The sequence below is a fragment of the Manis javanica genome, chromosome 16, assembly GCF_040802235.1.
Source record: "Manis javanica isolate MJ-LG chromosome 16, MJ_LKY, whole genome shotgun sequence".
Taxonomy (NCBI): Eukaryota; Metazoa; Chordata; class Mammalia; order Pholidota; family Manidae; genus Manis; species Manis javanica.
The window spans coordinates 30,688,630-30,714,560 of record NC_133171.1 but is presented as its reverse complement, the minus strand read 5'-3'; the positions used below and the strand labels follow the sequence as shown (position 1 = coordinate 30,714,560).

The 25,931-nt window shown below is 34.6% G+C and overlaps 1 protein-coding gene across 1 annotated transcript in view; it reads right to left on the bottom strand.

Moving 5' to 3' along the window:
- Positions 1-25,931, bottom strand: part of EYS (eyes shut homolog) — a 1,533,253-nt gene that overhangs the window by 1,004,158 nt on the left and 503,164 nt on the right. Inside the window, 1 exon segment of the mRNA XM_073224289.1 lies at positions 8,918-9,039. Within this exon segment, the coding sequence (XP_073080390.1) occupies positions 8,918-9,039 (122 nt within the window).

Here is a 25,931-nt window from a genome sequence, read left to right as displayed (position 1 = left end):
GATTTTAAAAGCCCAGAGGCTCAGACCTCTCTTCCTATTTACTAAATCAGAATCCCCAAGAAGTGAGTCCAAAATGTTTTGGCAACGGCACAGGCGATCTTTGGCAGTGGCACAGGAGACTGTGATGTACTGTGGGGTCTCTGAACAGCTGCTTTGCTCTTGGGATTCTTGTCCTTCCTGGTCTCATGAATTCGATGAGCAACTGAACACAGGCTCTGATGCTCTCAGGGGTGCAGCAGGGTCGGGGACAGAAAGAAAATCTTGAGAGAGGCATGAGATCTGCAGCCCCGTCCTAACTTTGCTATTACTGTGTGATCATGAGAATCCTGCTTCGTTTCTATGAGCCCAACATTTTTCTGTGTAAAGTATATTTCTAGGCTATAGCAATGAACTATAAAAGGCACACCACATCACAGAAAAAAGTGAGATCTATATTTTCTGACAAGCAATTAGCCTGTGATTGTATATATTAAAAAAAAATCACAGGATCTGCAATAACACTCTAGGCCTAGATCTAAGTCTATATTTATGTTCATACACCCTTTTACACTTATATTCATGCCAATCACATTGGTATCTTTTGAGTTTTTGTTTCAATTTCTTTAAGTATATAGGATGAGTTTTTTTTCTTGGCCTTTTAAGTACAGCAGTTAGGTGAAGGGAGATTTTCTTGCTCTGAGGGGGCACAGAACTTAAATCAGCAACTTCGATTAGGGGAACTGACCTGGAAGGCTGTGCAGTACTGATAAAATTTAAGTGGAGTCAGCCAGACTGAAGGTGTGATTCCTGAGGAGAAGGGGGATCGGGCTGAGGTGTTCGGCTTTGCCTCTCTCAGGTGCAGCGCTTCAGCGGAACTGTGGCCTTCTCACAGCAAGCCTTACAGGCTGGCCCCAGAACCCCGAGAGCCTGAGATCATTTAAAATAAGTTATCACACAGCCTGAATTACTGGAATCTTGGCATAAGTACAGACTCTGTGGGTTTCTAACTCTGTGAAGAAATCTAAAAATAGTAAAGAGATATAAAGATCTGACTATTCAATTCATTCATTCATTCATTCATTCTTCATTCATTCACCTTTTATTTCCTCTTTCTCTTTCTTCCTCTTCCTCCCCAGCCATGCTCTCTTTTGTAGCCAAAACTAAATCATCATCTTCATCACCATCATCACCAAATATGGTACATAGCTATTAATTGGTTTATAAGTGGCGGGCACTATGTTAAGCATTTTACATGCAGTGCATCATCTAATCTTCATAATTCTGCAAAATAGCTTCTATGAATATGTCCAATATTAAAATGAATGGATTGGGGTTGAGAAAGGGTAAGTGACTGGTTCGAGGTAACAGCTAGTGACAACAAAGCTGTTTGTCTCAAAAGCCCATCTTCTAGTACGTGCAACCTCTGGTTTTACAGGACATGCTGCAAAACTTAGCCATGCTATAACTAAGATGATGCTACAGGCCACTCTTTACTATCCCAAAACCAAAGTTTTTCATGAATTTACTTAACAAGGTTATTTATCTGCTATCTCTAATTAATATTTATGCATATAATAACCAAGACAAGTTCAAATATGAAATAATTGACCTGGGCTCCAGAACTTAACCTTGGAAAGCTCTCAATTTCTGTTTAAATGAGGATAGTTGGCAAAAGACTAAAGAAAACATATTCTCTCTTCTGTGTGTACACACATGTATGTATGCGTATTTTGCACATATGCTTATCTCCACAGATATATACCCACTTTCTAATTCAGAATGTCCTAGAACTTTCACTATTAATAAACTCCTCACAGACAAATGGAGAGTTAGGTAGACACAGACGAGAACACAACTGAGTTCTTTACTGATGGAGAGGAAGGATTTACTATCCGTTTATCACTCTTCTTACCAGTTAGTAATAAATTGTTGGTCAACCTGTTCTTCTGAAGGAAGACGTGCTTTTGCTCTCGCCTTCTTAAAACCAACATATGAAAACAATGTAACAGTTTTTAAAAACAGTCTTATGTAGACTTAACAAATTAAAAATGGCATCCATTCAAAGGACAGGAAGAATGTTTTTTAGGAAAAAGTGGAATTACTGTGGATGGTAGCTATTCACTAAATTCTCAGAAATAAATTTTGAAGCCTAGAGTTGAGTTCTAGTTATAGGTACATAAATACAACAAATGATAATATAAAAATACAATGTTTGCATGGAAATATGTTGAAGCTTAATCTGTCTTATAATTCTTTGAAAATAAACCCATTTATTGATGCATTATGGCTGATATTGGCAAGAGAAATTGCATTCAATCAGTTCTAAATAATTTTTTAAGCTGGACTATTTCTGGGAACCGTCCATTTTTATTAGAGTCTGAAAATGGAAAACTCCACTCTCTAATCAGTTCTGTTATCACACAATATTTATTAGTTATTACTGTTCTATGGATTTCTTGAGCCTCAAAATTCAACCTTCTGTAAACCTAACTTCTCTGTGATGAATCTTGGAATAAGAAAGACAGAAAAATACGTCTGAGCTTCCAAAATAGATTTCACAAGTCCAAAGTATTAAAAGGTCATGTGTTGCCTTACTCACATGGATCATCAAATCTTTTCTCAGATTCTATTACTTTACTTTGAATATAATCCTAATAAATTTGGTTATCTGTTTCAAGGCCATGACAGGCTCCAAATGACAGATTAGAGGGGAAAAAGTGGGGTGCTTCAGACAGACATCTGACTTGACAATTGAGGGGGAACAACTGATGGGGAAAGAATTATATAAGTCATAGTTGAGTGAACAAAAACTCTTTATTAGTCTTGGATTACCCAGAGAAACAATTCTATAATCTACTGTATTGTAGAAAGGATAGAAAACAGACACCCATTGTAATGAACCATTTTCATAAATATCATACTGAATTATTCCCCAAATTCTTATAGCAAGGATCTGTGTAATGAAAGGTAGAAATCTGGGCAATACAACTATTTTAGGCAGATTTTATTCTACATAAACAGAAGTAGGATATTTAGAATGGACATGACCAAAGATTTCATTTTGTGCTACCTAACCACTACAGTGTCTTTTTTAACAATGAGTTTGGTTGTTAGCTAATACATTAAGATTTAGATTAAACTTTTGCCTGTAAATTCACTACTGAAGATGCTGCAACTAATCAATTTAATCGAAACACTTAATTGAATCATTGGGACATTGTTGACTAATTATATCAGCAATTGATTGTTTTTTAAAACTCTCAGCATGATTTGAACGGTTATGCCCAGCCTGTATGAAAAGTTATAATTTCATGCACAGATTTTCTGATTAGCAAATGTCAATAAAGAAAGTGACACTTCACTAAGTTATTACAAGCAAGGAAAAAGCCATATATTGTTATCTCCCTCACAAAAAGACTGGAAAGAGAAAATTAGATGTATTCCTCTTGTCTTAAAAACAAAAGCACTGAAAAAATTGGAAGAATCCAAAAGAGAATAGTACTTTTAAATGGAAGATGCAATAAATTATGCTGCTAAAAACACTAGGAAGAAACCTCTCAAATTTTCAGACCTTCCTTAAGGTGATAAATTGTGAGTTATTAATACACATGAAATAGAAACCCTCTGTATTCCATCCCCAATATCACAGAAGTTTAAAGCTACCAAGTGCCATCTAGATTTCTAGTCCAGTGGCTCTCAAATAGAAGTACACATCAAAATCACAAGAAATTATAAATTATCTGCATGCCTGGATCCATCTATTAGATCAGAATGTTAAGCACACATATATTAAAAGGTAATACCCTGGTTAATAACAACTGTGTCCAACTTTTTTATTTTATTGAAGAAATTGATAACCTAACTAAACATTCAAATAAAAGACACTTCCTTATGTATGTTTTTGTATTTAAGTAGAACAAAGCTATATTCTCCTTATATTAATGAAATAATGCCATATTGTTGAATGAATATTCTAACAACTCCTCATTCTATGGCCCTTGTACTAAATCATAGAAGTGACTTGTACTAAATCATGGAAGTTAAGTGACTTGTACTAAATCATGGAAGAAACCCATGTCAAAGCCAGACAATCTCCACATATAATCTCGATTCTTTCACTTTACTCAAAATTTATACGATGTTTAACCTACTTAGGTTTTAAAATAAATGAGGAAATGATTATTTTTTGGAGGTTTAATATTTCAGATGATGTTCTATGGGATCCACAACTGAAAGGCAATATTAATATACAACACAGTGAGGGTAAAAATTATATATGAGCTAAGATATTTGAGGCTTGAAAAATTTTATATTTCTATATAACAGAGAAATTCATTATTGTCTTTTTTTGCTACAAACATGGAATTTTTATTTTCTCCATCAAGAAGTATATTTAGATAGTTCTGTGTGTTTGGAGAATTCTGGAGCTTCCAAGCTCTTAGATTGAGTCAAAGTCGCTGTGTTAATTAACCATCAAATGAGATTAAGCAAATCTTCATGGAGATGGAGGGCATGAAGGAAATGAGGGCTTCTGTATTTGGACAGAGAGCAGCTGGACTGATTCCACCCTGATGGAGGGCATGAACTTGAGATTTTAGTGTTTCCAATTGGATATGGTGAAGGGACAATTGGGAACTGACCACTAATTAGTCAAGCCACATGCACTCGAGGGGTGCAGAGAAGGTCCAAGGAGCCAAATTTGGTATCAAAAGATTGGAATCATTTGACAGATTAACCTATATTTGAGAGAAACATGGAGATTACACAATGGGCATTTCAGTAGCAGCCAAGATGAACTACATGGCAGGGGCTGTTCCTTCATAAGCTTGGCTTAAACTACCCCTGGTGTTTACCCTGCAATCCCAAAGGGAGGGAATGGGCAGCCCTCAAATGACTGATGGATTTTTCAACCATATGGTGATGATGGTAAAGGCAGTTTTATTTTGCACTAGAAAACAGATCAATTCAGTTTGTCTTTGGCACTTAAGTTTGGGAGAATATTTGTATCTGTAGTATGCCAGTATACACAATATGTATAAATTTTGGTATAGTTGTATATTAATAAGAATTTCTTTCTACATGTTAGTTCTGCACTATTTTTATTTCTCCTGCTGTTATCAAAATTAAGCATTCATTATTCATGTACAATACAGAGGAAAATGAAAGTCAAATGAGAGGGGAAAATACTAGAATAATTTGATCATACATATTTATATAACCACAAAGAAGTAGTTATTCTCAACAATACCTAAGAAGGTTACATGAGGGAATAAATTGTACTCTACCCACTCTTAACATTTGTGTCTTACTATGTGCTAAGCATCCCAAGTTTTCCTAGGTTTACTGAACTATAAAGAAAGGAAAAGAAAACTGGCTGATTGTTACAAAATATTTCTCATCCTGGTTTCAGAGTCTTCTCATTTTCTGCTACTTATCTAAGCTCACATGCATGATGCTACATCTAATCATGAGGAAATGCTACAAAGGTCAAAATGTTAATTTAAAGCTGCACCCACAACATGTCCAAAGGAGAAGCAAACCTAATGTCAATGGGATTACTTGGGTTGAGTCCTGCCAACATGACAAGGACTTACAGCCACATGTGAGTACCTTATAGATCGAATAAATTCATCTTTCTGTTTATCACAATCATTAAATACTTTGCAGAGATATCACATCATGCTTTTCTTTTACTCTTCCACTTCAAAGTTTCAGCATTTTATAATTTGTCTTTTACTACTGTGTTGGTGAGAGGAAGCAAATATGAAACTCAAATTGGACCTCACTTTATTTCAGCTGTTCATATTGTCTATTTTAGCCAGGCTTTATCTGAGTTTTCAGCTCTTTCTGCCTGACTTAGAGTCTTTGCAAAGATTTCTTGTTTCAGTTTATTATTATATGATGCATTATTTGCTCAATTCTGTACTATTTATTCCTACGCAAAAATGCAATAGTAAATATAGTACTGGTGCAATAGTTAGAAGGCATGGATGCTTAAATCTTACAAATTCCAAGGAAGGTCTGGTCCTTTCCTGGCTCCTAGAAGATAACTTCTGAGCCTTGGAAAATCCAGTCTGACAGGAGTGTGTTTGATACCTGATACCTGGGACTGTGCCACACAGTCCATGCTAATAAAGTGATTTATGGTGAAAGCCTTTTTTTGTATAGCTGCGTTTTGAACATCCTGTGCCAGTCTGGAAACCGCAGGAGCTGGAGACTGATCAGCTGAAGTCCAGGTCTCGTGACTGACCTGAATAAAACCCTGGACACCATGGCGTAAATGAGCTTTCCTGGTTGGCAACACTCATACCTGTTGTCACACACCGTTTCTGAGAGAATTACATGCTGGCCGTGCAATTCCCCCGGGAGAAGACATCTGGAAGTCTGTGCCTGGTTTCTCCTCGGCTTTGTCCTCTATGCCTTTTCTTAGTCGTTATTAATCTGTAACTTCTCAATGCAGCAAATCCTCTCTATGAGCAAAACAGTTTTTCTGAGTCCTTCTACAGAATCACTAAATTCGAGGCTAATCTTAGTTCTCCAGATACAATATCCAAAAGCTATCAAATGCTTTGAATATTCTTTAGTTTTTCAAACAGTTGTCTCCATACATTTCTCTTGGAAACATTGCCAAACCTATCATTTTCCTGTTCTTCTTGCAATTGATATATGAATTATGATTAGGTGTTACTTAACTTCAATGATATCCTTATATATTAAAACATTTTTAAATCGATTAATAAAACATGATAATCTAGGTGCTGAACTTGGAGAACTTTATTTCCTTTTTACTCCTGATTCTATCTGCTTTGTTTCTTTATTCTCTCCCCACCCTGCCAGCTTTATTGAGGTATAATTGACAGTGTCTAACATGATGACTTGATATATGTATACTTTATAAAATGATTATCACAGTAAGATTAATCAACACAGTCATCACTTCTGTAGTTACTGTGTGTATGATGAGAAAGCTTCAGATCTATTCTCTTTGCAAATTTCAAGCATACAATTGAGTATTATTAACAACAGTTACCATATTGTACATGAGATCCCCACAATTTGCTCACCTTGTAACTGAAGGCTTGTGCCTTCTGACCAGCATTTCCCTATTTCCCCCATACCCGAGAGGCTGGTAACCACCATTCTATTCTCTGTTTTTATGAATTTGACTTTTTAAAGTTATTTTTTATTCTTATCATAACAATTTCTGGAAGTAGGAGTCAAGATTTTAATATTAGCCTAAAGTTAGTCTCAATAGCTTCCTACTAGCAATTTATAATATGGATAAATGAGATAATACTATGCTTAAAATTCTATTTGCTATCAAACAGCTTCCAAAACCACAGTCCCTGACTTATCAAATGATTGGCTTAGTGTCATACAGAAAGGTAGTGCGAAGATCAGGTTGAGAAATGGAATCTTATGATATGCATGATGCTCTTTCTACTGTAGTAAACTCCTGTTATGCTGAAGTTACGGCTGAAATCATAGGTTGAAATAAAGGTAATTGAATTACGGAAATTAGCTGATTTGCCTGCATGTAAAAGGAACTCTGACTCAAGCCGTATTAAAAAATAAGCCACAGTGATCAGACATAATTAGATCCAGAGGTTGGGCAGGCACCCTTGGGGTTCTGTCAGCAGTTCATCAATTGGTTAAGGGCTAGGTTTCCTCTGTCTTTTAGTTTTGATGACCTCAGGGTCACTCATCATTAGGAAGCACCCCACACCCCTTCTTGGGGTCTGAAAATGGCAACAGCAATTACATGTATAAAATCCAATGTATAAAACTGGAAGGTCTAGAAAAGTTCACACCTACCTTTTACTTGTATTCTCGGTGCAGGAGAGAAGACCTTTCCTGAAAGAACTCCACTCTTACCTCACAGACCAGCGTAGGGTCACATGCTCTTCCCTACAGGAATCCCACAGTGGGATGGGATTAGAATGACTGGCTTGAACCATTCATTCTACATGAACAAAGACAAAGCAACGGGCCTCTCCACATTCCTTACAGTGGCCAGATAACTGACGGATCATCCCTGTTTTGGGCATGGCTATCCAAACATCAGTTATAATTCAGTTTTGTGTCAGAAAGAAACAATTTGCCACAAACTATCCTTTCACTATAAAAACAAACAACTTCAGTACACTGATAGTCAAAATAGGACTACAAAAATAAGTCTGGGTTTCAAAGCATTATTTTTCTAACTTCGATGAGTGTGGTCCTTTTGTGAAAATCAGCTCCATTGCTGGAGGATAAACCATAAGCCTAAACTAGTATTGAAGCATTAACCTGTGTTGTATGTCATTTATTTTCTGGATCCAGTCAGTGAATCCACCTTGAGTAGATATCTTTTATGTCAGGCTTTCTGAAAAATGAGGAGCCTGAGGTGATCCCATTGATTTGCTAACTGTGTCACAGGCTGTTTAAGGCAGAATGGTACACGCTTGTGACAAACGCAATGACAAATGGACACATACTAAAGGGACAGAACCAACACAGAAGAGTGAAGGAAATGATGGAGGAATGCAACAGGAGATGGAAGTAAAAGTGAAATTTAGGATTACAAATAACAGTGAAGAATACTGTGTGTGTATATATAAAATTTTGAGTTAGATAAAAGTAGGTGACTATCAGACTAGCACTTTTTAGAATAATTTCTGCTATTTTACACACATTCAATATCACCAAGAACTGTGAATCCAAAGAATCAGCCATTTGTTTAACCATATTTACATCAACCTATATACAGTGGTGAATAAAACATTTTTTACAACAAGTAACTTAAAAAAATTGCTTGAATTCCTGTAGTCTAATCTTAGTAAGTATGGATTTGTGTATACATACAAGCCAGCCAGAATGGCAAAAGTTAACCATAATTGTAGGGATTAATATTGCTAGCCCAAATTAAGATATATTAATAATACTCATGGATACTAACGAGATGCAGATCTTGGCACGTAGAATTGTGCTCACAGGCATTCAGGATGCAGTCATCGATGTCCTGTTCACATCTCAGGCCAGCATAGCCTGGACTTCATAAGCAGGAGAATGCATTAACCGCTGAAAACAATAGAAAAGAGAAAACTCTTAAATGTTCCTTTCATAATAACATAGGTAATACTAATTATTCCAAGGAATGCTGTATTCATCTTAATGCATTTCATTTTTAAAGAAACAGTGTGAATTCTCATATTTAAGAATTCTATTACACAGTTTGCTACAAAATTTTCTAAGTAGCTATCTTGCTCAGTTCTCTTTAACTTTAAAAAGTCAAAATAAGAACAATCACAATGGACATTTGGTAATAGCTTACAAAGCAACAATGAAAACATCCAATTTGATTTTCTTTTCACTCTATTCTTTTTGTTGTCAGTAAATAATACCTATGGTAAATAGGTTACTTTTGGGTCAGTTAATTTTCCCAGATTGTTTTGGGTTTACTAAACAAGAAGTTACCTGATTGTTAAAGTGATTTGTGTGACAAGGCACATTAAAGGGCACAGTGACCTGAAAGTTGATACTGAATTTGTACTTAAGCCTTGGTTAAAAAGAGCTTTCACATTTCATCACAGTCTTTTAAAAGTAATAAGGAGAATCTGTTCTTTATTTTACCATTAACAATGGAAAAAGAACAGTTTCTGAATTATCTCAAGGAAATGGTGACCGCATGAGCTGAAGTTACCCCAGGCAGCAGTTTGTAGCTTCTGCTGGTCAGTCCCTTGGTTCTTCATGATCCCCGAGGCTCGCCGTGCCGTCTACACGGCCACTCCACCTCTGCACGTGCCATTGCTCTTGTTCAAATGTGTATGTCCTGGGCAGCAACAGGACTGCCAATGCCCTGGGAGGTATGTAGTTGGCTTCCGGATTTCTGCAGCCCTGCATCCGCACAGCACGTGTACCTGGGGCCTCCACAGAAAGCAGGGCAGCTCACAGCCATCAAGACGACACAAACAAACACAGGAATTGGCAGCTCTTTAGACAGGATTTTGCTTCTGCTTCACTTCACTTTTATCATCTAGCTGCCTCATTTTTAATGTGTCATTGAAATTGAAATGATTAATAAATATACAAGTATAGTTGTAAATAAATTAGAAATAAAATGTCAGTTGATGCTTTCTATGTCTATATGGCATTATGTACATTAACAATAAAACCAAATATTATAAAGTATGTAATTAAGACATCATGGAATACCATAAACCATAATGATACATTTTTTTAAGTTTATAACTTATTTAGACATTGATATAAATTGGCAGATAACAAATGAATCAAATTAAATTTCAGATACAACTCAATCATATTAGAGGACCTTAACATTCCACTTACATCAATGGACATATAAGCCAGACAGAAAATAAAGAAACAGAGACACTAAATAACACACTAGATCAAAACTTAACAGATGCCTACAGAACATTCCACCAAAAAGTGACAGAATGCTTACTTTTCTCACATGCATTTGAAACATTATCCAGAATAGATCACATATTAGGACACAAAAAAAGCTGTAATAAGTTTTTTAAAAAATGAAATTATATCAAGCATATTTTCAAACCAAAATGTAGTGAAACTATGTATTAATTACATGAAAAAAAAACACATGGAAGCTAAACAACATGCTTCTAAATAACCCATAGATCAAAGAAGAAATCAAGCTATATGTGGAGACCAGTAAATACAAAAATACGTCAGTTCAAAATACGTGGGGATCCCACAAAAGTGGTTCTAAGAGGGAAGTACAGGCTTACAGGCTTACAGGCTTACCTCAAGAAGCAAAAACAATCCCGAATAAACAGTGTAAACTCACAATTAAAGAAAATAGGAAAAGAAGAAAAAGTGAAACCCAAAGTTAGTAGAAGGGAGATAATAAATATCACAGCAGAAAAACAAAATAGAGAAGAACAAAAAAATAGAAAAAAGTTAATGAAACCCAGAGCTGTTTTTTTTTTTTTTTTTTTTACTTTCTTTGAGAAAGCAAACATAAAAGAAAAACACTTGGCCAGAAATTCTCAAGAAAAAAAGAAAGAGTGCACAAATAAACAAAAGCAGAAACAAAAAAGGAATAGTCACAACAAATACCACAGAAGAAAATATTAGAGACTTCTATGGAAATTTTTTTGCCAATAAATTGGACAACTTAGAAGAAGTGGACGAATCCCTATAAAAATACAACCTCTCAAGACTGACTCAGGAAGAAAGAGAAAATATGAAAAGACAAATAACCAGCAATGAAATTGAATTTGTAAAAATCTCCCAAAGAAAGTCTAATACCAGATGTTTTCACAGCTGAATTCTACCACACATTTAAAGAAGAGCTAATACCCATCCCAAAAAGTACAAGAGAAGGGAATACTTCCAAACTCATTCTCTGAGGCCAGCATCACTCTAATACCAAAACCAAAGACACTACAAAAAAAGAAAGTTATATATCAATATCCCTGATGAACACAGATGGAAAAATCCTCAACAAAATATCAGCGAACAGAATAAAAAACACATCAAAAGGATCATCCATCATGACCAAGTGGGATTTATTCCAGGAATGCAAGGAGGGCATAATATTTGTAAATTAATCAATGTCATACACCACATTAACAAAAAGAAGGATAAAAACTACATGATCATCTCAATAGATGCTGAAAAAGCATTTGACAAAATTCGACATCCATTCATGATAAAAATTCTCAATAAAATGTGTATAGAGGATACGTACCTTAACATAAAAATGACATATATGACAAATCCACTGTTGACAACGTAACAGCGACAAGACAAGATGTCCATTCTCACCACTTTTATTCAACATAGCTCGGAGGTCCTGACATGGCAATCAGACAAGATGATGAGATAAAAGGCATCCAAATTGGTAAGGAAAAAGTTAAACTGTCACTAATTGCAGATGATATGACATTATACACAGAAAACCCTTAAGACTCCACCAAAAAGCCATTTAAACTAATAACTGGATTCAGCAAAACTGCAGAATACATAATTAATACACAAATATCTGTTGTGTATTTATATACTAATAATGAATAAGCAGAAAGATAAATCAGGAAAACAATTCCATTTATAAACACATCAGAAAGAATAAAATACCCAGAAATGAACCTAACCAAGGAAGTCAAAGACCTTTACTCTGAAAACTATGAGACACTCATGAGAGAAATTGAAGAAGGCAGAAATGAATGAAAATCTATCCCATGGATAGGAAAAATTAATATCGGCAACTGGCCATTCTGCTCAAAGCAGTTCATAGATTCAGTACAATCTCTATCTAAATACCAATAGCATAGTTCATAGAACTAGAGCAAATTATCCTAATATTTATATGGAACCACGAAAGACCCAAATAGCCAAAGCGATGCTGAGAAAGAAGAACAAAGCTAGACATAATGTGCTCCCTGACTTTAAATTATACTCCAAAGCTACACTAATCAAAATAGACCCAAAGATCAATGGAACAGAATAGAGAGCCCAAATATAAACCCTCACATAGATAGTCAACTAATACATGAAAAAGGAGACATGAATATACAATGAGGAAAAGATAGTTTCTTCAAAAACTGCTATTGGAAAAACTGGACAGTTACATCCAAGAGCATGAAACTGGATTACTGTTTAATTCCCTACACAAAAGTAAACCTAAAATAGATCATGAATATAAGTCATGAAACATAAAACTCTTAGAAGAAAACACAGGCAAAAATCTCTTGAATATAAACATGAGGAGCTTTTTCATGAACACATCTCCTTGGGCAAGGGAAACAAAAGCAAAAATGACTAAATGGCACTACATTAAACTAAAAAGCTTCTGTACAGCAAAGGTCGCCATCAGTGGAACAAAAAGGCATCCTATAGTATGGGAGAATATATTCCTAAACGACATATCCAATAAGGGGTTAACATCCAAAATACTTACAGAGCTCACATGCCTCAACATCCAAAAAGCAAATAACCATATTAAAAAATGGGCAAAGGATCTATCTGAACAGACACTGCTCCAAAGAAGAAATTCAGATGGCCAAGAGGCACATGAAAAGATTCTCCACATTGCTAATTATCAGGGATATGCAAATTAAAACCACAATGAGATATCACCTCACACCAGTTAGGATGGCCAACATCCAAAAGACGAGAAGCAACAAATGCTGGCAAGGATGTGAAGAAAGAGAAACCGTCCTACACTGCTGGTAGGAATGTAAATTAGTTTAACCATTGTGGAAAGCAATATGGAGGTTCCTCAAAAAACTGAACATACAAACATCATGTGATGCAATACCTCCACTCCTAGGAATTTACCCTATGTAAACAAGATCCTGGATTCAAAAAGAGACGTGCACCCCTATGTTTATTGCAGCACTATTTACAATAGCCTAGATATGGAAGCAACCTAAGTGTTGCTCAGTAGATGAATGGAAAAAGAAGATGTGGTACATATACACAATGGAATATTATTCAGCCATAAGGAGAAAACAAATCCTCCCATTGACAACATGGATGGAGCTGGAGGGTATGATGCTCAGTGAAATAAGGCAGGCAGAGAAAGACAAGTACCAAATGATTTCACTCATTTGTGGAGCATAAGAACAAAGCAAAACTGGAGGAACAAAACAGCAGCAGACTCACAGACTCCAAAAAGGAACTAGTCGTTACCAAAGGGAAAGAGTGTGTGGGGAGGATGGTGGGGAGGGAGGGAGAGGGGGATTAAGGGGGATTATGATTAGCACACATAATATAGGGGGTCACAGGGAAGACAGTACAGCACAGAGAAGACTAGTGACTCCATAGCATCTCACTACACCGATGGGCAGTGACTGCAATGGTGAGTCTGTGGGGGGAGACTTGATAATATGGGTGAATGTTGTAACCACAATGTTGCTCATGTGAAACCTTCATAAGATTGTATATCAATGATCCCTTAAAAGAAAAAAAAAACAGAAATTGGTACCAACACACATACATAAAAGATTTTATATCAATTATATTTCAATTTTAAAAACATTTAAACAAAGCATTCTTTTATTATCAAGAAATATGCTTTCTGAGTGTTGATTATTCCGGGCTAAGGAAGCATAGAAAAGAATCCACATGAGAACCATTGGAATTAATTAGATACCTTTTGGTAGATAAATATATAAACAAAAACCAAAATTTGTTTACAATAAAAAACAAACAAAAAAATGGTGGTTTCACCTACTTCTAAGTTATTAACTATGGGTTATGTGTAACTAATCATTTTATATGGAAACATTTTTTAAGCATTTGTCTTGTTTTGATTTTATTTTTACCAGAAAATACAGTCACAGCATTTATATGAGTCTTTGTTGATAAATATCCCATACTACCATTTGGAATTGAAATTTTTATCAGACAAGCCTTCTATGAATATGGATGTATTATTAATTTTATACTTAAATATACAGCAAACATCCATACATTAGTTGTATTCAATCACAATTTCTGATAATATTTTGTAATGAAAATATAAAGCGTCTTAATATTGTATTGCCAATGTGGTGAATAACCACATAATATTTGAGATTTATAAAATCACATATACATATTAAATCATTGTTCCATGCATCTAGTAATGTAGCAAATGCTATTAACTTGAATTCAGGAAATTTGATTTCCAAAACTATTTTATTTTTGATAAAGAATTAAGAATACAGTGTCTTCCATTTAAGCTGGTATCAATTTACATGTATAATCTAATTTTCAATAATTTTTTGGTTCTAGGGTGGTTAAATCTCCTTCATTGGGTCCAATAAAATGGATAATTCTATTATGAAATGCATCAATATATCAAATGCCTAAATTTACATTTTCCATAATATGCTTCACATCCAAAATTTAATAGGTAGCACTGCAACATACATAGTATATTTGAAAATTTTAGAAATTGTATTTTCTTATTGTATAAGGAATTATGATTTAAAATATTTATGGAAACTTTTAAAAACATCGTATATATACACACACACACACACACACACACACACACACACACACACACACATTTTATATATATATATATATATACCAGAAGTGCCCCTATATAACCATGAATAATCACTATACTAAGGCTACCTAGAACCAAAAATGTTGTTAATCTCTCAGGCGGAACACTGAGCCTCCCTTATTTTATAGCGGACATCAGAAATTTAAGGACCATTCCTAGCATCCCAAAACACTTGTGGGTTTGACCTCAGAAGTAAAAGAACAATCACTTGTTTCAGGGTAATTTGAGAATTTCACAAACTTAAAAACACGATCTTTCAAGTGCCAAAATCTGGAAAAAAGTTGATGGCAATGTTGATTTAAATCAGGAGTAGCAAACAAGTGGCCACAGACCAAAATTATGTTATGCTTAGCTGGCAAAATGTTATAAAAATTAATTCAACACTAATATCTCTATAGATATTCCAGTTTGCTAAGGCTGCACCATGATCGTTGTTTTATACCTAGACTGCTTCACGTACTTAAAAAAAAAGTCAGCGTCCTTAAGGATGTGCATTTGCAAAGCACTGGGTTCAAGAAAATAATTCATAATTTCAGTTAAATGATACCACTTCAAAATAAAATGTTTATCACAATATGCTTTTTTCCATATTATATTATTTTAACCATTTATCAATTTACTGAGGAATCATGTAAAAATATATTTTAATGGAGGTAAAATAAGATGGACAATTTTTTGAACATCCTTCTAGCTCTCTTTTTTTCCCCTCTTCATGCGTCTTAGCTATTCCCAGTTCACATTTGTCTGTCTCAACAAAAGTTACCTATTTTAGGCATGTTCTTCCATAGAAAAATCCATTTTCCAATATTCATGGTATCTTTTATTCCTTTTACTTCTTCCCTTCTTTCAGTTTTTCTCCTTTTCTTCCTGCCTTCTTTTTGCTCTATAAATTTGCATCCCTTCAATAATATATAATTCAGCAGGAAGAAATGTGTATAAGTGTGTGTGTGTGTGTGTGTGTGTGTGTGTGTGTGTGTGTGTGTAGGGGGAAATAGATGGTCTAAAATAATGAGTTATTTTAAGTCATTGTAAACAGCGATTCCCCATACCTACAAAAAAACACTTAAAAAAACTACCACTAAAAAAAAGGAAAAATAGTTAATTCTTTTACCAGAACAAGGAAGACACAGCTCATTAAACTTTCTCATTTGCTACCATTAGGACTCACAAAACTAACACTGAATTTGCCAGAAGTTGGGGTAGTCTGTGAAAATAACTGCCGTTGGTTCTGCTACTCAAGACAGGATACAGTCAGTAAATGATCACGGTTGCACCATCAGATGCTAAGCTGGACCACTCTTCCAGAATTGCCATGGCGGAGTGAACTCTCACAGCAAAAGCCGTGCAGGCAAGAGTTGGAACTGCATCGTCCATACTGACCTCAAAGCGTGAGCCATCATAGCCTTCCCTGCACTGGCCCTGGTTCCCAAGGGGAAACCTTTCCATTTTTTTTTTCTACAAGCAGCTCCATTCTCATGAGGATTATTAGCCTGGCAAGGTCCAAACTCACAGAGGAAGAATCAGAGCATCGGAGCTTAGTTAATGAGCAAACCCAGTGCCTGCTGTCACTTACCTGGCACGGGTCCTCATAATTGCCTTCAAATTTGTCTCTAGGCAATGACTCCTAATTCTTTTCCATATTATCATTGTGATTCTTTGTACGTCATGGTTTAAGAAAGAACTGTTACTTATGAATTTCTATGCTTCATCTAACAAAGTACCAGCAGGCAACATCGTTAAGTGACAGAATTTTTAAAAATACCGTTTTGTTTTCTTCATACTTTTCGCCTCTTGTTAAACAATGTTCTCTGAAGACATTGTAATTCAGAAAGTGCATCATTAATGTTCTGCCTCCCCTGTGTCCGCCTTCTGGTCCAAGCAGGTTGCCGCCAGTATAAGCTGTGCTTGATGGATTCGTTGCTATTCTCAAAACAAGTAAACAATGAAAAAGGGACATTTTAGTGAGGTCTTAATTTTAATAGTAACACCAGTTCTGAAATTGTTTTAAGTTTTACTCAGAAATTGTATCTAAATAAAGTGACTGTCATTGGGTGAAATGTACATGACTATTTGGATATAAGAAATAAGATGGCTTGGCCCAAGGGAATCCAAGTTTTCCAGGGAGAGTAAAACTATTCAGTATCAGCTACTTCGACAGTATTTAAATAGAAACATTCATTCACCAAAACGTGTAGCGTATGTGTACAGACATAGGTTCTAAAAGTGCCTGGCTGAATATCTCAGAGAAGAAAATGTCCAATAATCATCAAATCTCTTAGCTGCTTAGGTTTTCTCAGTAATTTCACGAGTGTGTGGATGAGGGAATAATAAAATTAACTAGAATAAGCAATAAAATTTCCAAAGTTTAGAAGTACAGTGGCAGTTGGGAAAATTCTAAAACCTCAGGATCCCAGTAGTTCTTCCAATTCTGATCACAAGCAAAAAAAAAAAAGGCAAGTGACCCAATAAACTGCTGAAGGCATCAACAATGTATATAGTGAAGGAACCAAAATCAGAAAGTTAACATCTATACAGTAAGAGTATAGAAAACAGTGCCCAGCTGAACAGACATGCAGAACTTCAAGTTTCCAAATACTTGTAAAAATATTAAAATATTTTATTCAGTATTGTATTTTATTTAATATATTTACAAAATATTTTAATTTTTATATAATATTTACTATTAAATATTACAATATATTAAAATATTTTAGGAAAAATATTTTTAGTATAAATATTTTTACTATAATATTTTATTATAAAATTTTTTACAGTAAAAAAATAAAAATACAAAACTATTCCCAAAGAGCACAAAAATAAAGGTTTCCTTAAATTAAAAAAAATATTAAGTGGGTCATTTTTGCAAGAGTTATGGTAAGTAATGTGGAGAATTCAAACAGCAACAAGGCCTGTTCCTTGTCCTTAACCCATTATTATATTGAAGTGTATTACAAATGATACATTTCTAGATACCATTTTATCAGTGAAAGTGTTTCTCTTTGTATAATAAGGGAAATCACTTTGAACAAATATCTTCTAGGAACAAATAAAAAAATGAATTTGTCTTAACAAAACGTTTTCATGCAGACCCTTTTTTTCTAAGTACCTACTTCTAAATATTTAATTTTGAGACTAGGTGTTTTGCTTTGTTGGTGAGAAGTTAAATTAGCTTGTCTCTTTCATAAGTGATTTCATGCATATAATAATGTATTAGGTTGCAGAACAGTAATTCACACTGATATTTGCGAAAACACTCCTGATTTTCTATTTTACAGAATATGTGTGTTCGCTGTACCCTCAATACCATGCTGATTTGTATATTAATTCATTGCACAAATATTTAATGAGCTCTTGATATGTGGCAAGCAATGTGGTAGGTGCTGGAGTTATAAGCAATGAAGGATTCAAATAAGCAAGTAAGCTAATGCAGGGTGATAAGCCAGTTTCCCATGCTAAGGAGGCACTGTAGTAGGCAGAATTCCAGTATGGCCTCGATGAGCCCCACACCCAGTGTCCATGACATGCAGAATCCTCTCACTTTGACTAGGGGAAGATTCGTGCATGTGATGGGCCTGCTCCTATGATTATGTTGCATAATATTGCAGAAGGGATTTGTGCATACAATTAAAATCATCTGATCAAATCATTTTGTGTCAAATAAAAAAGAGATTATCTTGATTAGTTCTGACCACATCAGGGGAGACTTTAAAAGAAGGCAGAGGCATTCTGTTTACCTACAAGGAGCAAAATGAAAGCTGTGTTGTGGAGAATGCTACCTGGCAGGGAAGGCCATGTGGGCCCTAGGAGCTGAGAACTCCAAGCAGACAGCCTGTAAGTAGGCAAGAACAGCATGCTACAATTGTAGGAAACTAAGTTTTACCATCAACCAGTGAGCTTGGAGAGGAATCTGGGCCTTAGTTCACAGCCCCCAAAGACATCTTGATTTCAGCCTGTGGAACAACGATCAGAGAACTCGGCTAAACTGTGCCCACATTTCTGACCTGCAGAAATTGAGATAATAAATGCGAGCTGTTTTAAACTTGTCACTTTGTGATAAGTTACGTAGCATAGACAACTAACACAATCAAGTAAAGGACAACTAAGGCATCATGAGTGGTATTTGAAGGAGTTAATGTTTGAAATGAATCCTAAAGAATGGCTATATATTATCAAGGTTAGGCATGTGTGGTACAAAAGGGATGGGCAGGGCATTCTAGAAAGAGATGAAGGCCAGAAGATAAAAAGTCCAGGGAATGGAACACTAATCAATATGAAGGGAATACAATCAAGGAGGAAGGAGACGCATTAACGCTTTTCATTGATTATAACCTGCCATTTACTTTAAGGATCTTACTTCATGTGTCATTAAGGACAGTGTGATTGACTGAATAATGATTGTCCCCAAAAATATTCAGGCCTTAATTCCTTAAACCTGTGAATGTAATTTAAATGGAAAATAGGAATCTGAAAATTCCTATTTAGGCTTGTTAAGGATCTTGATAAAATGAGATAATCCTGGTTTATCACGTGGGCCCTAAATGTGATCACATGGGTTCTACAAGAGTTCTCCAAAAGTCCAGGAAGTTAAAAGGAAGAAGGAAGAGAAGGAAAGCAAGATGTTGGGCTGATACAAGGAGGAGTCCAGAACCAAGGAATACATGCAGCCTCTAGAAAGGCACAGGAACAGAAGTCTTCGGAAGGGCTACAGACCAGCCAACTCCTTATTTTAGATTTCTGCAGAACTATAAAATAATAAATTTATGTTCTTTTAAGTTTATGGCAATTACTTACTAATAGGAAACCAATTCAGGGCCAAACCTGCCAGTTAAGTTCTGATAGTGATTAATATATCTTTATTATAAAAATGCATCCCAATGTCAAAGATGTTAATGTTAGTTATTATGTTAATGTGTGATAAAAAATAAAGATGTGTTCAATGAAATTCACTCATTTGAAATAATATCTCTTTAGGGTGGGACAAGATCATAAAATACTCTGTGACCCACAGACCTCGGATCTCCACACATTGAGAAACTGTTAAAACCTTTTCTTGCAAAGTGGTAATGAAATATACTTGGCCTTCTCACACTAAATGTTGCAACTGAATTTCCAAGTTGTATTTAAAAAAAAAGATATATATATATATATATATATATATATATATATATATATATATATATATATATATATATATGCTTATTCTTTCCCTGAGGTTTTATTTTGCTGAAAACTATATGCTGTTGACACAATTTAAAATTGAGAAACCAAGGTAATAAACATTTTATTTGCATACAGAGTTGATAGGAAAATTTAAAAACCTGTTTTCATTAGTTTCCTTTTACAGCTTTGTCATTTATTTGCAGAATCAATTTGTGATGCTTAGGTTCCAACTGTAATTGTATTGGTAGTTGAAATGTGCATTTAACTGAACTATTTTCGCTCTAATTGAAATTTGCATCAATCACATTTGTATGTTACTTTTGACTGTATGTATGAATCACTTTTAGTATCAAGTTCTTCATGGTACTAAACTTCTTAAAGAAAAATACTGTTTTTAAAAGCTTTCCGTGGATTATAGATGTTTATAAAATATGAAAATGCTGAACTGCGGTCTGTATTAGTTAGAAGTTTGACTTTTTCTTTATGATGATTTAAACTTAAAACAATGTTGTTTAAAAATTGTTCAATAATAGCAGAATTCAGATATTTATAAAGACATGACAATGTTATAAATTAGTAAATAATACATTTGGAGTACATTTCTGTCAGGAGGTATGAGGAGATACAAATGATAGTAATAAAGACACAGTGACATCTACTAGAAAGATAAGAGCAATGAGTGAAGCATTGTATACATGTTCAGGTATGTTCTTTCTATTCAATATTATATTTGTAGCTCAAAGATTTTTGTCACCAATACATGTTAATAAAATATTTTGTGAGTAATTAAAATGAGGAAGAACAAAGCTGCCCCTGCCTGGTGTTGGTTAAACTGAACTGGCTCTACCATCCGGCCATGACGTTCTTAACTAACCTGATAGAATACCTGTGGGTCTCTGTGTCTATGAAAGGGCAAGATAAAAATAAGATTACACCACACTCATGTCCGTCCTATCACGAAAAAGAGCACCGTCCAAACATAAATGGCTAAACATCCTCTCCTGTTTTTTCTGCTGTTTCCTTACTAATTACAGATTCAGTCTGATCTGTTTCTCCCATGTTCTAGTTAACAATTTAAAAATACTCCACTTTCTAACAATATTCAATGTGAATAAAAACCAAACTGCCTGGAACCGTCTCCAAATTTAGTAAATACAAGCCCAAATCCTGTACCAAGCTTCTATTAAAACCCTCTCACCAAAATATCCTCAAATGGCCCAAGGTGTGCTGTTTCCTTACAGGGAGGAGGCACGAAATTCAACTGTGTTCAATTACAGATGAGTTTCTGGTGGTCTTTGGCTGTTAGGCCATCAATAAAAGGCACTTTTTACATAAACCACCTCTAAACGCAGATGCCACATTGAAGGGAAGAAAAAAATACCAGAAGGAGTACCCAAAAAACCACAGATTGTTAACACAAAAGAGGTTGGCATTTATCTGGAAATCACCAATCACCTAACATCAACAGTGACCACAGTACCATTAACAGTCAAGCTTATTTTATGTCCTCAAAAGCAATGGAGGTCTCCAATGGTATGTTGAAATGAAACATAAAAGGAATTTTCTTGTCTGAAAATTTGTATTTTTCGTACTGTATATTTTTACCCCAGCATACAAACTTTAGGACGCTGGCTTTCAGTTTAATGAGGAGCAGGTGAGCTTGGGGTACAACAGTCCTCTTCCCTTGCTGTAATAAACTGCACAATATTGTTGGGGGCGGGGGGTGTCACTTGAAAATTGTATAAAATCCTTTGCTTTGTAAGTGGAACAATAAGTATGAACACATTCGAGTTCAGCCTAAATCTTTTTCGAGTTATTTTCTTAATCCCATATCTTAATCCCACTGACAGGATTAACGTTTTCAAGAATTTTTCTCCTGTGACAAGACAAGTCTCCCAGGCAGTCTTGCTTTGTCATCACGTTGTACAAAACTAATTTCACTTAGGGAACCAGTCATAAATGTAAATCTGTTGTTTCTGCAAATTTCTACTCAGAGTAAATAAGTCAACAATAATTATAACATGGGAATGAAAATATTTCTGGCGTTTAGGGAGCTATGATTCACTAATGAGGACACAATCAGCATAAGGCGGGCCCTGGCACGTGTTCTAGGTAACAGCGGTGATAACGACAATCAGAACTTAAAATACCACACTAGGTACGATTTTTAGTGATTTATATCTGTCAACTCATTTTAGCCTCAGCAAGATTCAAGGGGCAGATATGGTCATTACCCCCTCTTTGTACTTGAGGGAAGCGAGGCACAGGGAAGCCATGCCTCTGTCTTTGCCATCCGGTCCCAGGTTCTGTGAATTTGATCCCAGAGCAGAGCTATTCCTCATGCTCTTCAGTTTTTCAAAACTTTTTAAAAAATCTAATAAATTTCAGGTATTTTCATGTAAATAATCTTAATTTAAAATTATTTGCTTTGTATTTAATCTTTAAATTGTCTACCAGTTGAAAATAATATGTTTTGAGGAAAATTATTACTTCAATTCTTGTGATTCTATACAAGCAGTGTATAGTAAGAGCTTTGAAAAATATCCCAAATATAAAGTCCTAGGAACCAATTTCACTCTTGTTTGAAAGTGCTCCAAAATGCCTTTTTAAATGACCTTGAAAAAAAGTTAGCTATGCCTCTAAGCATTCATTGATTATTATCAATCAAATGATTTGGTTTCAGAATTTCATGGTATAAATCCTCAACTGGGGTGATTAAGGGAAGTGATTTAGGTAAAAGCCTAAAATCGAATTGAATAGAATCAGAAACATTTCTGTATCTTATTTCTATATAGTAAAATGTTTTGTGTATGAAAAACATAATAATATTTTGAGAAATATTAAGTCACATTTAAATTTCAAAGAAAAAATGCTCTTTTGAATATTTTAGGGATTATTCAATAGACTTTACAAAGTATATCTGTATCTCTCAGAACTTTGAAAATCAATATGCATTATCCACAAAATGTACATTTGATAAAACATTTTTAGCCAGAGCAAATTTTGAAAGATCTAAGTTCCCATAAATCTATTATATTAAATGTATAACACATCATATGTCAAAATGAAGCAATTGAATATTACCTATTTAAAATAACATAGAAGAAACAATGTATCATACCTATTAAAATCTCTGCAAGAAAATTATTTGATTTTAAACAAATGAGTTTTAATGAATGTATAAATCCAATGACTTCCCTATTGAGATATGCATAATATTTGACTCTGGTCTTCTTATCTATTTAACCATTATAAATTTAAAGAATATAAGTTATTCAAGAAAGAAAAAGTAAGAGTTATTTCCTTCAGCAGATATACAATGAGTGCAAGTCATCTAAGATTGATAATCTGATAGAGTGAAGCATTTAAGCAGATAAACAAAACAAGACAATTCTAGGCTTCTCAGATCTTGAATTTTAGCTAATAGTGTGTGTCTATGAGTTCAATACTTATTTAACAAAAGACTCTGTAAAGGATACAATGGGGCACAAAGGAAGGATCACGATAAAAGACTACCCAGGGTAGTGACCCCTCAATGTCTTAATATTAGTATAAATCACTGATATATAGGGTATATTTTGAAAATCAGTCCATAAATACAACATTCCTGATAGTTAAATTATCCCCAAAGTACTCTAAATTGCCATGTGCAGTTTTTTACTCAATCCTGTGTCACTGTCTCTAATTTTCCATCAATCATTACCTTTCTATGTGATCATTTGGTAAGTTTTCAATGCCTTCCCTTGCAGAGGCTAAAGAAGACTTCTTCATTCCCTTATTTTATTCACAAATAAATAGAAGACAATTTCTAATATGACATCATTTATATGAGCTAATTCTATCTACTGTTAGTTTAACAAATGGAACAAGGATATCATTAGGCAAATATGCCTAACCCCGGTCAGTTAAATACGGCAGGCTGGGTTCTCCACTGGAGGCATTCTCCAGTGGGGAAAAAGAAAAAATAGGAAAAAGATGTTTTAGAGTTACCGGGCAAAGGAGGCTCATGAGCAAAAGGCAAGGGAGCATGACACCCGGTAAACATGTAGTCAGGTACTTGTACACACAAGGACGGGTTCCAAGTAAGATGGAAGTTACGTAGGGCTTTGTTGCCAGCCTTTGTCTGAAGTTCCCTAAGGAGGGCACAGTCCACAGTCTACCTAGCATTTTGGAAAATACGTCACAACCCAAAGGCTCATTCAGCTCTCTCTGACTAAACCATCATCATATGGATTGTTCTAGCCATTCCCACTTGTTTATTTATAATGGTTTTATCTGACAAGTGAGCAACTGAGTTCCCACGATCTATAATTTATTTACTTAATTGTTCAACCTTGGTATACAAGTAAAGTCATTTCAGAATTGCTAATCTTTACATCTGTGAGAAACAAATTTACTCAAAAAGAGTATGTTGTTTATATACAGAATTTTTTTAGCATTTATTTTAGTGTACCCAGTCAAAACTGTTTTCCAAAGTTATTTAGGTCAGTCTATTTGTCTCAACTTCATTTAATGAGCTTATGTCATACATTTGTTATGAAGTTTGATTTTATTTGTGACAGTCGCATTCTGTGACTGGTCCCCTTAATATCCTGGTTGATTTTTTAAAAAATTTCATACAGAGAAGTTCACTCTGCAGTGAACTTTTCTATCTTTTTTGACAAATGTGTGGATTTCTGTATCCGCCATAAGAGCACCATAGAATAACTGCGTCATACAAGATTCTCTTGAATACCCACTACAAATAATCCATCCTTCAACTTCTTAGCAACCACTTACCTGTTTTTTGTTTTTTTTTTTTATCTCTGGGGTTCTGTCTTTTCCTGAATGTCATATAAATTGAGTCATGTCTGGTTTCTATCATATAGCAAAATACTTTGGTCTCATTGATTTTGTGTTAACCAATTTTTTCCCTTTGTATTGCTGAGCAGGATGCCAATATATGGATGTGCCAGAATTTGTTTATCTAGTCACCTGTTAAAAGGCATGTTGGTGGATTCCAGCTTTTGGAGAATAGGGATAGTTATAAATATGTGCTTTATGTCTGTAAGCAACAATGGATTCACATAGAGACTTACAACAAAAAAATAGCATTTTTTCTCATGACTCTTGTGTTGATAGGATGGTCCTGCTGCTCCATGTATTGTTGACTGTAGTCACTGATGAAGTGATCTTTGATTATTATGATCTTCACTTTCTACTCTGGTCCTGAATATATTTTTTTCTGATATGAATATAGTGTCATCACTTTTCTATGCTTTTTAAAAAATAGTACACATTTATCTTTTATTTCCCCAATGTAAGTCTGCATTTCTTGAGACTAAATAATGTTGGGTTTTTCTTTTTATCCAATTGGACAAAATGAACTTCAACTGAATTTTTTTTTAGTTCATTGACATTCAATGTAATTATGCTATGGTTGGATTTATGGCTACCATCTGGCTTCTGTTTTCAATTTGTCATACTGTTTTTTGTTTGTTTTTCTTTGTGTTTTTAAAATGTTTTTGCTTCTATGTATTTTTCTGTTTTCTTTGGGTTAAATATTTTTATTATTACGTTGGTTTTAACCATAGCCATAGCTTTTTATATTAATTTTCAAATTGTTCTCTGGATCGTCATTTGTATAGTCTAGTTAGAATTACTTTGTACTCTTTTACATAATATATAAGACTTTATTATACTGCTATACTTCCACTTGCCCTATTTGCTAAGTTATTGTTATATATTTTATACTTATTTTTTAAATCCCACAATTCAATGTTAT